The following is a 16,273-nucleotide window of genomic DNA, read 5'->3' on the forward strand; positions in this document are numbered from 1 at the left end:
TGCTCAGCTTGCAAAAAAAGTGACACTTGGAGTGCTAGCATAATGAAACTCTCAAAGGGTTAATGCAGAATACATATAGGCAAATGTTGACAATATTTTTTATTCCAATGTTTGAAAATTAAACACAAGATCATCATTAAGTTTTCACAAAATGAGGCATCTGTCACTTGAAAGAAAAAGAAATATTTCAGAAATATGTTTACAGAAATGTAAAAATATTAGACATCAAGACAGATGTGAACGTTTTCAATAACAGGCCCTGTCTGTCAGTCTTCCTCAGAGCCGAAGATCTTGCTGTACTCACTCAACATAAGTTCAACTATCTGATTTTGGTACAGCATGTGGACTGCCATGTTCCCTGTCTCCTTTTCAGGTCTAAGGAGTGTTGGTCCAAACACAATTCCTAAGCTTTGTGTTGACATAAGATTCACGGATTCCTTGGCTGCTATCCTGTTGACGAAAGGAAAGAATTGGTTAAAAAAGAGGGATGTCAAAGGAGTCGCTGTTGCATTTGAAGTACATAGAGGCACTTTTTACTGATTCTCCTAACAGGGATGTTTGCTTGCTTAAGTTATCAAAAAGAAAGGAAAGAGGGAGGGAAGAGACAACTTCTGCCAACCTGACAAACAGGGAAAGGAGAGTCAGCCCCAGACAGCAAGATGTGCATGGGGTGGAGGTCTAGAGCTCTATTTACACTACTCTTACATCAGGGCACAATTATATCTGGTGAACAAGAGTCAGTTGGTATGTGTGCTGTAAGGCGATAATTTCTGAGCTCATACATTTAGACACCGAAAATAGGGATTACTCTTTACGCTAAGGGAAGCGAGCACTGCTGCTGTCAACAGTTTTGGTGGCTCCAGGGAGAAGCTTCCCTGCTTCTCTTAACATGGTCTCCAGCACTGAAAGAGTTGGGAAAACAAAAAAAGCCCCTTAATATAGAGCTCATATGAAACACATTCCTTCTGCTAATTTAAATCCAATAAAGTTAGTATGGTCTGAAATGAATTGTGAAATTTATATAACTAAAGACTTTTGCATGCCTTATCCTGACACAAAGTTTCCTGAAAGACACTGAGACCACATACCTTAATGAGATGACTTAGAAAATAATGGTAAGGATTATAACCTTTGATATCTTTATTACCCACAAAATTACAAGAGGAGGACTATTATTATTAAAAGTTGATCTTATGTCTGTATTAAGACTTAATATTCTTGGGGAAATGACATTAAGGACGGAGAAGTCTGTTCTAAGAACAACACAGGTTTAATGGATGGAGTTTAGGTAGGCAGTTTCACATAAATCTCTGCAGTGGTGAGTATGAACTAAGTAGAAATCCATTTCCTTCCATCCTTCAGAATATATAATATATCCTGGGTTGGAAAGACTAGTAAATGAAGATACATGTTTTATAAGTAAAATACACAGCTCTACCAAGGAATGCGAATTAAATGTGACGTTAATATGTAAAGGTTTGAATTTATGGATGCTTCTTTAATCTGTTAGTTTTAACTTAAATATTCCAAGTGGGCTGTGGAAGCCAAGTTCTCCTCCCTCCCCACCCCACCATTGTCACTCATTTACCTTTATAAAATCCAGACAGCAATTTAAAAATCATCATAGCTGTCTCTGTTTTCCCATACCTGTTGCCGAATTTACAGCAAGCTACACTATATGTGAAAGAAACTTCATGAGACCTAACGGGTTCAGTCACTGTAAAAAAAAAAAAGGTTTCTTTCATGTTAGCAGGTGGGTCACAGAGCAAAGAGCATCTTCTTGTGGATTTCTGCCAATCTCACCATTTCCCACATTCCTTGAACATCAACGCTTGTGTTTTTTTCCCATATATAAATAGGAAGCATTACTTGGTTCTGCCTCGTGCTTGTAACTGTGGTGTCCATTGCACAAAACACTCTCCATATGGCACTAATCAGATTGGCTTAATTATTAGTTTCTTAAAATATAACATCTTTATTATAAATTAAAAAAAAAAAATCTTTCCTCTGTGGTAATATTAACATATCATCTCTTCTCTTAGGAGTTCAGAAAGTCTCAAAAGTTAGAAGTTTTGTTGCCAAATGACTGTGGATTTCTGATGGACGTCACACATCTTTATCAGAATTAAAAATGTTTGTAATGGGGTGATGAGGTTGTTTTGCTTAATGCCAATTATGCAGAAGTACATACATAAGCTTGAGGCCTCCCTGTGAGAAGGACTGATTTCTGTTGAGCTTGTTACATGCTAGAAATTGGAAACCTGATAAAGTATTTGCAGACGACATCAGCATGGGTAGAGATGCTAGTTCACCGGCAGGAAAAAAAACATATTCAACAGCTGTACTTTGCGTAACTTTAGAGATCATCAATTTAGCATCAGCCCTGGCTTTGCAATGGTGGTGTTGATGATGGACAGCATCAATGAAGCTAGAGGAGAAAAACCTTGCAGGGAGCAGGAGGCATGGACCATGGATGAGCAGAGTCAGGGTGAAGAACGGTGGTGGCAGAGCTTAATTTACTGAGAGGAGAGGAGGGGTCTGACTTCCTTTATGTGTAAACTTTGGAGCAAGATGTTGAGATCCTATGTTTCTGATGTGGACACAGAAAATGGAAGACCAGCCTCTCTGTCATTGTTTGCCATTTTTCTGAAATGGAATAATTCCCCTTTTTTTTTTCCTGGAGATGCCATCCTGCATGTGAAGTCCTGGTTGAGTCCAGGAATTGCTAGCACACAGTCTGCAGTCACTCAGTTCTCAGGAGCTGGGGGTATGGCATGAAGCGAGGGAAGATGTGCAAGGTGGGTGTTGGTGGTGGAGAGGAACCAGCTGTCTGTTGTGGTTCATCGATATGGAATGTCACACTAAGAACATCCGCCTATATTTGGGGCTCCTAAGCTTAAGTCTAGTATAATCATTGGTGTATTGATAAAATCTCTTGAGACTTCTCAGTATTTTCTATCTATTCATGCAGTCGTACTTGTTTTGATGACCATAAGAACAAAAAACTGTAAACTAAGCAAATTTGGGAACATGGAAACTCTGAGTAGTTAAATAATCTGTGGTAAAATACAGCTACTGGAGGGAAAGAAGGAAGGAATTCAATCCAGCCTGAATAAAATAATTATAAGTTTAGGACCTTATGCCTTTTTAAATTACAAATATTTACCAATCAACTTCTATAACTAATATTTTCTTGCCTGTCCACAAAAGAAAAAGTCAAAGCGAATTAAAAACAAATATGCACAATTTAAGCTATTACTGTAGCTGTTAAGTGAAATTCAGTTGTTAAAAGAGAAAATCCCTAAAAATGGGCAAGAATTCTCTTTTTGGCAAGAAAAAGAGCAGAAAGAGTGATACACCATTTACAGCATAAAAAGTGAAAGGAAATGCCAGAGCTACTTTTTGTCAAGTCCAAATGAAAGGAGCAATGATCCATCAATTTAAGATTATTTTAGAAACAATCCATAATCCGGTGCCACAGATGTTGGAACTGTATCAAGAAATTCTTGGGCGTTATGCTGTGCAAGATTTCCCGCCCTAAATAAGTGAGCTGAATTGCAAACTTCAAGAATAGCTTCAGTCCTTTGAGATCACAAGTCAAGAGATAGACAGAAAATACAGTTCTCATTATTAATAGTAATGAAATTAATGATGTATTAAACCAGCAGAATTGTCTGATAGAAGGGCTCTAGTGTCAATGGCAGATATGTAAGCAAAAATACTTGGAATTTATGCTTTGGCTGTTGCCAAGGCAACTGTAAGCTGGAAAGCGTGTGACTGAGAGCAGGGCAACACTACAGCTAAGAGGGTCATTGTATGGTGAGTTTGGCTCTCTACTTCCATTAAACCTACAGTTCTCAAACTCTCTAAATAAAATCATTATTAATTTTGACATTCAGAAAGCACATTGGATTATTACTTGAAACACACTAGGTGTTAAGAAATGTTCTTCATCCCTTTTTACTCTGAAATAACTGCTGAGGAGGGGAAAGTGTTTCAATGGTGACTCTGATTCCTCATCACTATAATGTTCCTACTGCACACTAAAAATTAGAGAGAGAAGTCAGTGTACTTAGGGAGGAAAACCCCACTGGAAAGGGCACTGTTTTACTGTAAGCTGGAGAGTGTTTGAGGGTAGAGCTGTCCTCTGCCAGCTGCATTGAGAACTGCTCAGTCTTGTTTTCTTAGCCCTTTCTAGCCTACGAGGATTTAAGTCTGCTCAATGTTAGGGGCATGTCTACCCTTAGCAGAACTGGTTTTAGCCATGCCTAGTTCTCTTTTACTGTTTTAATTTATATCGAAGGGTAACTTTTCAGTAAGACAATCCTGCTGCTCTTCTATGAACTAGTAATATAGGCTATGACTAACGGGCAACACATTACAAAATGGGATCAGAAGAGTAAAAAGGAGTCATCGAGTAAAATATTATGGGCCAGAATGGCAGGTGTAGGAAATGCCATCCTCTGAATTCAGTAGAGGACCGAGGGATAAAAGTAGGTTTTGATCCTATCAGAATCCTGTCCGCCAGCATTATGCACAATATTTTATTTAACTAGGGAAGTCACTGCCATGAAAGCCAGAACGCAAGATCTAAACAGAGGCCTAGAAAGATTAAAGATGTATGGGCATAAAGAAAACTCCCCACAAAGGAAAAAAAATGATGTATTTGTGACATCTGTCCTCTTGGTATAACAACTAACCTTACAGAATTAGGAACTGATTCGTCTCTAAGTGGATTATTCCATGACAGCCCATTTGGGCGGGTTTTGTACCTTTGCTGAGCTGTGCTGGCGACCACTGTCACGGCCGGAGCTGCTCATCCTGATGGACCATTGCACTGATTTGATATGTAAGTTCCTAAGAACTGCCTTAATGGGTGAAAGCCTGTACATCCCATTGATTCCTTTACCAGTAACTATCCTAAATTAGCTAATATCTGGTTCCTATACCTATTCAGGCACATGCAAATGTAATGTTTTAGCGTAAGGACTCTGCCCTGGGAATGGCTCAGCTGCCTTCTCAGCTGAGTTGACTCACCTCGACTATAGCCCTGTTAACAGGTCTTTTCACTGCACTGTTATGGGACCGTTTTTATGCAGCAGTTTTCTGACTTGCTATTGCAGAGGTCCCAGTCAATTTGAACGTGTTAAAATTTTACTCTTATGATGAACAGTTCCTAGCTCAACATTTTATGCTGCTCTCCTTCCCAAATGCTGGTTCACAGGAGTTAAAAAATAACAGGTATTACATACTTTGCTTTAGTGACAAGACATTTGGGAAGGAATCATCCAACCTTGAAATAAAATCTTTATTGAAAGCAATTCTACATCCATGCCAGTCAGATACATTGTATGATCAGAAGAGGTGTCCCAGGGGAAAGCTCCGCACAGTAGACAGGGTTGATTACTTGGACCTCCTGTCAGTTCTTAACTCATTGACAATGGCTGAGACATTCGGTACAACTTTGTTTTCTTTATTTGGGAATAAAGTTAATATACTTACCTTAACTGTGCCAAATGTACTGGAAAATAACCTGATAATAAAACGTACCATCCTACAAAGTGATAATGTCTGCGTGTGTATAAGCACATTTTGGCAGGGCTTTTGCAGATGGGTTTTTCAGTGTTAGGAAGGAAGCACAAGTACAAAATGCACAGATAAACTATCAGGTTTCTCCTGAATGTATTTCCTTTCCATTTAAGGCCTGTTACATACTTTCCTGAGATACAGAATATAACTGCAACGTCGTTTTCTGTTGTAAACTTATTTCAGTTCAGCTATAGTTGTTCTTCAGGAAGAACTTAAGTGCATTTTTGGTTACTAAAAAGACAACTGAACTACAAAGTTTGGCTTTGAGTGTCCTCTTAAAACACAAACAACAATAGGTGTCCCTTTACGACAGGTCAAAACCTTGCAGAGATATCAATTGCCAGCTGGATATACCGGCTTAGGACAGGCAGCAAAATACACCCGCTGTGGAGGAAAGGTGCAGGTCCTGTGTACTACTTAACCCCATCTTGAGAGACTTATGGAAATAATCGGTGGTAAGTGAGCCCCTGATACCATAAGCTCTATTTGTCTAAACTGTTCAATTCATTGCACTGCAACGTAGATAAATTTAAAATTTAGTAATAAATTGGGATTCTTGATATTTTATGAATGCAAACTAAACCTCATTATTATTTATGTACTGGCTTTATGGATGATTTGCTCAGTTGCATTACAGAGGTATTCACCAGCTGATGAAGCTAAGCAAATGCAAACATTATCAGTTGAATCCCCAGCTTGTTGTTTGTGAAATCTGTATACCATGTTGGGAGTGGGGAGCTTTGTGTGTATGTAGCCACGACCTGACGTTTATGCTTATAGAGGAGCTCCAAAACACTACAACGTCTGTCCTTTTCAAAATCTGGTCACGGTGGACTAATACAGTTTTAAGCTACTTTCTTTTGCTCATGTAAAATGTGAAGGTACTTTAAATTCCTCTTTGCTCCATAGATTGAATTCGAAACAATAGCTGTCCAAGACTGGTAATAGCGAAACCAGGTCATGGCGTATGATATGTTACGAGAGGGGTCAGAAATAGTTCAGACATACTTAAGAGCTTGCTTTTGCTGAAAATAGCCTCCATGGCTCCTGGCCTACAGAAACTCCATAGGCTTCCTGTTCTCTGCAGCTGTGGATTCATATTACAGCTCTTTGGGAAAAATCCCTTCTCTTCAGTTGCTCTGGGACACAAGAATGAGCACTTGATGCTGTCGTCTTCTGCAGACTAGCCTTTAAATCTGACCGTTGGATGGCTATATATAGTACCTGGACAGCTGACAGGGACCCGATGGAGAATGGGCTTCCTCAGGGGATCCCCTGCATATCTCACAGCACGAGCCCTTCCCTGGATGAACTGTCTTGGAGTCTAGCCCTAAATGAAAATAATAACTAAACTAACTCTGAACATCGGTTCACAGTTGGCTGAATAGACTCCAAAAAGCTGAAGAAAGGCATTTATTCTGTCTTAGCCTGGTTTAATAAGAGAACAGTTCAAAATAAAGTCTTCTTACCATTGGGTGAACTTTGCTACCTGCATGACTTCCTTTCTGAAGAGCACATATGCTCTTGCCTTTGCACACACCTCACATACTGCCTGTCTCGTAGAGAAAGTCTTCATTTCCCAGGTGACTGAGGCCGAGATGTAAAAGCTCATTTAGATATCTAAAGGGACTCAGGCCCCTACAGGGGCTTCATTCAGGAATGTGCTGTGGAGAAGTCCTACATTTCTCCTGCAGAATGGGAGCTGTGCTCCTGCCTCTGCCCTCAGCTGTGGCTACATGAAGAGAGCAGGGTAACGTGGTACCTGCATCTCAGCCTTGGGATCATTTCTTTTTTCTGGCTATCTCCTGTGTTAGAGGAGCTCCAAAGGCAGAAGGTCCACACTGGTGTTTCAGCATGTCATGGACAGCAAGGGCAGGAGTTCATCTCCACGCTGTGGTGGCTCCACTGAAGACCCCAGGGTGGGCAGAGGCTCAGGTCCTGCTCTCCCAAACTGTGTTGTGTCAAAGAAATGGATTCAAAATCTTTTTATAAAATCTTCCCTATTACTGCAAAAGTTCCAAGTCCCCCTTTTGGAAAACGGACCCAGCTGGGTGATCTGCTGAGTTCTCTATTTACTGACAACCAGCATTCTGTCCTCCCAGTCTGGTTTGGTTTTTGATTTTTTGTGCCTGAATGAAAACTGGTTCAGACTAATACTCGTAAGACCAGAGGGAGAAGGAGACCTGGCTGGTCCATGTTATCACAGTGCGAGTTGCTATTGAGCCTGAAGTTTGCCTGTTCAGGGACAGCCACTTGGTAGGAGACAGCTGAAGGCCATCAGCTTCCTTAAGGAGCACCTCAGACTCCTCTGGCTGCAGCTCTGCGCACAAGGCATTCATTTTTGCCCTGTAGCAGCATATATATCTCAAACAACAGCGAACCCCTCTTCAAAAGCCACACTACCACTGCAAGCACGAGTCTCTCCTTGGGGAGAGGATGGGAGAGAATAAAACCACCCGTGACAGATGTTAGGCAGATGCTAATGCGCTTCTTAGAGGTGTTTGGATAGTAGAGTGACAAAGGCAGTGTGAGTCTTCATAGAATAATATACGTTCAGACAGAGAGATAACACATAGACCCCTTAACTGTATTTTTGGCTGGTGGTGTAACTTCTGCTGTGAGTCTTTTTTTTTTTTTTTTAATTCTATTTTTGATTTTTTTTCTGCAGAACAACTAGCTTATTATAAAGACTAACCTGTCAGAGGTCCCGGATCTGTACGCTTTAGTGGCCTATGTGGTTCAGAAGGCAACAGATAGTTTTACATGAAGAAAGCTTCAACTTATGAATAAAGTTTTAACTTTTTAAATTGCTTAAATATTTTCATTCAGGAGTGCCTGAAGCTACATTTCCTTGTAACATGAAAAATAAAAAGCAGTTAGTAACAATCTCCCTTAAATCAAGAATTGTAAATATAGAACCTTTATCATCAGCACAGCACATCCAAAAATGTCTTTGTAAAATAAATCAAATTATATGAGTTAATTGATTCCAGGCAGCATCAGCAACTGCAGGTGGAAACTGAATAACAGGATGTTTATTAATGAAGGACTATTAATCAAAATTGACAATATAAATTCCTGTTTCTTTTATTTGAATTCTACCTGCAAAATCCATGGACATACTTGCTGAATTTTTAAATAAAAAATTAAAAGTAAAGAAAATGCTAACACTTGGGATTTTAGCTTTAGATGTAGGGCTATTTGTTTAAACAACGAAAGGATATCCTAAATCCAATTTGACAGGCCATGCCAAAGATGCCAGTGGTAATTAATTAGCACTTAATTTAGACCACAGAACAACAGGATATGGAATTGGTGCTCAGTGCCATTTCCCCTTAGGCTTCATCTCATGAGGGTCAGGAGTATGGCTGTTGCATTGAAGGTCAGTAAATAAATTGGGGGAACACATTGACACTGGACTTTTCATGATAGATATCCTTCACCCTTATTACTGCCTCTGGCTATCGCTGATGAGAAAAGGACTGCAATTGTTCTGCGGAGAACGCTGTACACAGGCTCGATTCGAGCAAGGTAGCGTTTGAACTCGCGCGTCGTACAGTAGTGGTGCTGGGTGCTTCCTACGGGCAGAGAGCTGTCTCAACTTTGTATCTGGGCTGGAAATAAACTTCTAACTGTAGCATAGAAAGCTTGAGGAACTCTGACAGGCGAGAAAATTCACTTAAAAGCAGTCCTTAAATTTGCTAGATTTGTGAGCTTAGCTTTAGATTAAGCGTAATTAAAATCAACGGAAGATTTTAAAGTGAGGTTAGAAACTAGGTCAGCAAGGGAGAAAAACACATTTCCTTATTATCCTCTTGTCTTTGTCTTAATAATATTTGGTATTCTTCCATAAAGCTAAAGGCTCTTAATAAAGGTGGATTAATTTTATTGACAGCATTGCTTTCTGATGGGGACACTGAGATTTTGACGTGCTTAGTGATGGACAAACAAGAAGTATGTGGCAAAAAAGCAGAGCCACTAGTTCTGCTGGTATCCCAGTTGTTTTCTAACTCAGTGAAAGAAGCCATCCTTCTACAACGCACCCAAAGCAAAGGGTATATGGAAAGCACACAGGAGACCCTATTGAACCTTGTTCACAGATGCATATAAATTGCATTCTTTGGTTCAGATTTACCGGTAAGAGAAATAGAAAGATGATGAGACTTGGTGTTATAATATAATCCTAGAATTGTTTAGGTTGGAAAAGACCTTTAAGATCATCCAGTCCAACCATTAGCCTAACACTACCAAGTCCACCACTAAACCAACTAAGGGTAGAGTAATAATTAATTTCATGTTTCCTGGCTTGGTGGCTGGATTATTTTTTTAATGAGTAAAACTAGGAATCATTAAAGTTGGAAAGGACCTCTAAGATCATCAGTCCAACCATCAACCCATATAATCCTCCTCCTGCCAGTAAACTTCTTCCAGCCACTACTATGTTCTTCTAGTAATCTCTATCCATCTTTCAAAAGAGTGGCTCAGGCGGAAGGGTGTCAGCACTGGCACTGATACTCAGCGATGTTACGGCTTTCTCTCCTTACAAACCATGCTCCACTATGCTTAAGCAGTCCAGGTCCACCATGGCCCGCAGGACGATGAACAATGGGAACTTCAGCACTTACAGCAGGGAAATTCTTATTGCAAATCCTAGATGTACTCCACTAGCACAATTTTATCTCCCTGGTCCCCAGAAGGGCTATCTGCATTGCTACGTCAGGAAAACACTGAGTTAGACAGCAGTCCATGCTCAGAAAATGTATTTTGGAAGGCCCAGGTTAACAGTTATTTTAACTTTCACTTCATCACACCCTTTGCATCATCTCTTTCAACAGTGAGTGAAATTTTGATTACTCTTAAAAGTCGCTGACAAAACTCCCAGCGACTGGGAGCCAGAATGGAGTCAAAATTTCACCTTATATAAGCTTAACTTTTCTCATTTTGGATGATATCTACTTTTACTAAGTGGAATTACTGCTTTTGACTATGTTCAATCTATAACCTCTTGCAGCCTTCAATTATAGCCTTTTTGTGCTACAGTTATCCAGTTGACAGCAAATAACTCAGCTCTGGATATGACAGGTTTACTTTCTGACTTAAAGCCCAAAAGTGGCAATTGGCTGGAATTTCAGCCTAGGCTGCTGAATTTTAGACAACCTGCTTAGAAATGCATCTTTGCTGGTGAGTCTAGAGCTTCTCATGAAAAACTTAGTTCCGCTCACAACACGTTGTTTTTGTCCAGCATCATGAATAAATTATGCAGTTCTGTGAGACAAACAGTAATTTTTGATGCTGAAATCAGAGACTGTGGCAAAGAATTCCATGAAGGTCAGAGAACAAACTCTTGCCTAAGTTTTGCTTTTCTGTGAGATCCTATATATGTAATTACTTCATAAATTGTTATGTTTCAAGTGTTTTTAAATAACGAAAACCTTTTTAATATTGACCTATTTGTTGCTCCCAATATAAAATCTCAGTTTTTTAACCTATATTATCATCATCTTGGTTTTTTAAAATGAAACACTTTTTGAAGGGGTCTGCTCAACAGAAATGATTTTATGTGGTACCTGACCTCAACCAGGAGTCTTACTCTTTCAGGTTCAGTTCTGAGCTCTCCACAAGCTACTATTGCAATATATATGCACTGCATTTGTATCAGATTTGAAAGATGCTTTAACATGCCTCCCAGCATCACGGTTGTTTCAGCCCTGATATTGAACATGAGTAGGATGAATGTATCTCTTAAACGCACTAGTGAGTATGTGCCATGAGTCTTTGATTTCTTTAAACTTATTTACATTTTACTTGCCCTTGAGCAATGAATTTACTATGTCAGCATTGTCTTTTCTACTTACACTTTGTCTGTCTTGTCCACTCACCTTAGCTTGATGTTTATTTTTTGTGCACGTGTATAGTCCATTGCACTAAATGCATGAACTGCCTGGAGTGGAGGATTTTCTGTATATTGTGTCTTTCTGAGATGCACCCTTTGTGGTACTGTAAGTTCTGCAATACTTCCTAGCTTTAAACTAGCTTTGAATTTTCTCATTCGTTCCTTTTTAAGTCAAATACCCATTCACACATGTACTGGTCTCAGATGACTGTGGTCTAACTGCCTTAAACACTTAACAAAAGTCTTTATTCTTTGTACAGGCAGCCCTACCTCTCTCAGTAGCTGTGTTTCTTTTATCTTTGAAGCTTCAAGCGACCAGATTTGCCAATATCTGCTTTTGTCTAACCCTGATCAAAATCCACAGTTAGAAAAACCGTTGAGAAAACATACATGAGTCTCTTAGACCTACTAACCAAAATTGTATTTGACATACATTGCAGGATTTAGGAACAACAGGTACAGTCTTGCTGATATCAAGGCATACTCATCAGTCCTGGGACAGCTCATTCAGTAAGCAGCTTCCAGGACATCAAATCTCTCAGTCATAGCTTAACTGAATGAAATGCCTCAATGCACCTAATAAAGTTGCAGAGAAGCATTTCTGATAGTGCCTGCCTGCCAAATGGGTCTGCCTCTGTCCCTGGCCTTGCTTGTTGATGTTATGTGTAGGCATGCTCTTCTTGCAGATGAAGCTTAAATGCCTTGCATACATTTTTTTTCATTGCCTTGAGCTCCAGAAGACCACTGTCACTGTACTGTCTGGCTCTCAGATAAGACTAAATTCAAGACACTGTTTTTGTAGGTGCTGCATGGATCTTCCCCTGCAGCAGAAAATGTCTAACTTTAAGTGAATGGTTGTAAATTGATTTACAAGATGAGAAAGTGCCTCTTTAGGAAGCAAATATTGTAGTTTTGATATGCGAAGCTGTATAAACATAATTTAATTTGAAGAGTAATGGAAACCTGTTAACATGTAACCCAGAAAGGTTAAGCAGTTCCTCACCATAGTGGTCAGGTGAGATTCAAAATATATTCATCAAGATTCGAAATTTGCCCTCAGACAGAAATCTCAGGGCTGAAATTGAATCCATAGCAGCTGCAATGACTTCCATGGGTAGATGCTCTGAAAGAATGGAAAACTCATTCTTTTGTGACACTTTTATGACACAGTTATCCAGGTATGGAAACATATCTGGGTTGTCCTAGGAGGTGGTCTTACGTTGCCTACTACTGCTAGAGACCTACTGAAAACCCTCTCTGGACTGAAAGTTTGAATACAGACAAACTGATGTTCACAGTAAACTTTACTTACTGGAAAGCTTCCATATGCTATAGGGTTATCCCATATGCTGTGCGCTACTGGGGTCTCCAAGATTGCTGATAGTGTTTGGTGAAGGCCTGGGCTTGGCAATGCGGACGGCAATGAGCTGGGAAATGAGGGCAGTTCCAAGGCAGATGAAGTGCTATCCTGAGGTGGTTTGGTGAGGCTGAGTCTAGTGCTGACACAGAGAACATGGTGTGAAAAGTTTGCACTTTGTCCATGAAGGTGCCAGGAGAGCTACAGGAGACAGATTAGTGGGATCTATAAAAAAATACGGAACTTTTCTGAATTCCCTTTTCTTGGCTCATCTCCATGGAAAGGGGTCTTCTTTCAGAAGACCACAGCAAAGCTCTGGAGAGGACGTGGCAATGCCATCTAACGGGGGGGGCCGAGACGGGTGGAGAAACCCTCGGCTTAGAGGAGGTAACTGGTTGCATCTTGTGGACCAGGGGAGGAGGCAAGTTGTCGTACGCTTGGCTGGAGTTAGCTGCTCCACAGATTTATGATTTTACATTGCACCATAATGCGTAACGTACAAAAAGATAAATATTTTCCATTCAGCAACATCTTGCTGTATTTTCATCTAACTCTATAATTTTAATTATAAAGAGAACATAACCTGTATCAAATTATGATTTTGTTAACATATTGAATGAGGACAAGAAAAATAAATACCAGATTTTATACTGTACAGGCACATGAAGGTATAGTAAAAAAATCTGGTTTCCTTGACCACATTGTCATAATATGCATATATAACTGCTTATTGAATCCAGGCTGTGTAGACAACAGAAAGAACACTGGCTCCATACCATCACAATGCATGCCCACAACAAAGAGGAGGAAAGAACAGGCTCTTTCATTGTGTGTTTCTAAGTATTACCAACATAAGGGCTAAAAACATTACCTCTGTCTGAAGTGTATCTATATATCCATGCATAAGTTATTAACTGGGCTCCCTGAGCACAGTTGCTGAAAATATTAATATATTCAAATTATATTCTAGCTACTGCAAAAACAGTAGATCAGACAAATGTATTAAAATCTCTTCAGACAAAAGGAGTCATGTTATTTATAAAGTTCCTCCCCCCCCCCCCCCCCCCACCGCTTACTGGAACACAAACCTTCATTGTATATAATATATGAGAACGCAAGATGATCCTTAGATGTCAAAATGTGGCTTAAAGTTTGAATGTAATCATAAAACAGTGACTCTAATGCTTGCCATAAACAAATTGTCACTGGTATTATGTAACTTAGACTATTCACAAAGTATAAAAGATGGGAAGAATAAAAGATGGCTGCCAAACACTATGGGCTGAATCCAAAGGTTGTGCCAAATTGCTCTGGTGGACTGGGAATTGCAAACCCAGCGTGGAATTCGGATTTGCACTCCCCAATGCTCAGGCTGCTCCTATGGAGTAAATTAGAGGGAGATAAAGGCTATTTTTTTTTCTTTTTTAGTTTGTCAGTTTAGACTGTGAGGCAGCAAAGCAGCAACCAGTAGCTTCTGTAGCCTCCCCTGCTCCCTCTTTCCAGGAGACTGGAAAGTTGGATAAAAGTTACCTAATTGCCGCAGGACCCGTTTTTGTACGGGGTAGCCTCCTGGGACACAAGGAGGCATGGTAAGATGGCACCAGCAACACAGCCCGAAAGGGAAGCACTGCTCTCAGAGCTGGTGGTCTTGAATTTTTCAGGTTTTCCAGTGCGTAGGGTACCACCTCGTTGGGCTGAGACCCTGCTCTTTGCTCGGAGTTGTTAGGAAAGCCAGCACAGCGGGTTAACAGCAGAAAACCATACATCAAGGCAGAAGGCCTTGTCCGTGAACAACAACTAATCATTCATAGATACTTTCCTTCAGTCCGGGCTTGAGGAGTAATGTATGTCTGATAATAGGTGTGCTGCACAGATTTAAATTGCAGCTAATGCTTGCGTTAAGGCCCTTCATCAGGGACAACAACCAAACTAGGTGGTTGTCTACCACCCCTTTTTTTTCCCCCTGCTTCCTTTTAAAAGTAAAATGACATTTTTTTCACAGCCTGAAGTAATTGTTCAAGCAGAGATACTGGTTTAACTCATTATGAATTATTAGTGGAAAAGTGGGTCTCAGAAGTATGTTACATCTGAAATATTTTTCGTCACTTGAACATGTGCCGTCCAGAACTGGCCCTATTCTACCAGTCACTGGGAACAAACACTTCGCATTCACAGATGCTCCTAATTTGGTGTGGTTTGGAGTGTAATTTAGATCAAACGTATCCATGTAAATGAGTCAGGGTTTCTTAATTAGGTGCCTCTAAAGAAAAAACTTGGACCACATCAGTAGGTGTGGGTGTGGTGCCCACAGTACTGAAATCTTTCCTATAGATGAAGCTGAGTTTTGTTCAGGCGCACTGTAGGTTTTTCTTTCCCCCTTTTTTTTTTTTTCCCTTTTTTTTTCCCCCTTTTTTTTTTTTCTGAAGCACAATAATAAATCTGCAGATGGCATAGACATAAAGACGCTACTTCAGAGGAGCTGTCTAAAACACTGTCTCTTTGGCAAATGCCTTAAAGTAGGTCATTCTGCTGTGATTTAGGTTTATATTTCATTGCCAGCTTTTTGTTCCCATTACAAGTAGGGTGCATGCCAGTCCACAGATTTACTCTTCATTTTTTTTCAGATTGGTTTTTATTTACAAGAATTTGTAGATCTTCATAAGAAAATGGCCAATGCCCTGTCAGAAGTACTAATCATGCACTTGACCACAAAAAGAGATGTATGAAGGTGATAACCTGCAAATGTTGGAGTGTAAAACACCACTCTCTGGAAGCAAAAAAATGTATTGATTCTCTTAACATGGTGATTGAAATGATTGTTGCATCTTTTGCAATATGTGAAAAATAATTTGATCTAATGTCATTTCAGAAGTCTCACGGAGCAGGGGCATCCATTACTGTAGTTGTTCAGGTATTTGCTTTTTCTTTTTATATATTGCCAGTGAAAAACATGTATTTTATAGCTTATAAAAAAAATAAAAAATAATCAGGGTCTGTTTTCCCATCAAAGTGCTGGGGGATTTACATGCCAAACTCCCACTAGCCTTAATGAATTACCTGCATAAATTCCCTTTCAATCGATAGTAGAATAGATCCTATCGTGTTATATTAATTATTTTGCAGAGAACACTGACATTGTGGCATTAAAGTCTTGTTTTGTTTTGGTTTTAAGTTCCAATGAATATCTTAAGAAACTTCAAGCCTATTATTTATTTTACAGCCTTGTTGTGAGAAAAATCCCATATCTTTAGTCAGAAAAATGAAAACTATTGCACTTTACCCTTTGATGATCTGGTCCTGGACATTAATGTGTTAGGGCCCAATCTCCCAAAATAGCAAAGAAAAAAAAAAAACAAAACCCAGAAAAAAAGAAGGCGGGGGGGGAAAGCCATTTTGTAATGAATTGAGCATTCTTAATTTTCACCAACAAAAAA

General features: G+C 39.7%; 1 protein-coding gene across 1 annotated transcript in view; it reads right to left on the reverse strand.

Annotated features, from left to right (window-relative positions):
- Nucleotides 1-245: 245 nt before the first annotated feature.
- ARHGAP15 (Rho GTPase activating protein 15) overlaps nt 246-16,273 on the reverse strand; it is a 322,363-nt gene continuing 306,335 nt past the window's right edge. The window contains exon 14 of the mRNA XM_075710898.1: nt 246-450. Coding sequence (XP_075567013.1) covers nt 267-450 — 184 coding nt within the window. The 3' untranslated portion in view covers nt 246-266. The remainder of the gene's footprint in view (nt 451-16,273) is intronic.

The sequence above is a fragment of the Pelecanus crispus genome, chromosome 5, assembly GCF_030463565.1.
Source record: "Pelecanus crispus isolate bPelCri1 chromosome 5, bPelCri1.pri, whole genome shotgun sequence".
Classification (NCBI taxonomy): domain Eukaryota; kingdom Metazoa; phylum Chordata; class Aves; order Pelecaniformes; family Pelecanidae; genus Pelecanus; species Pelecanus crispus.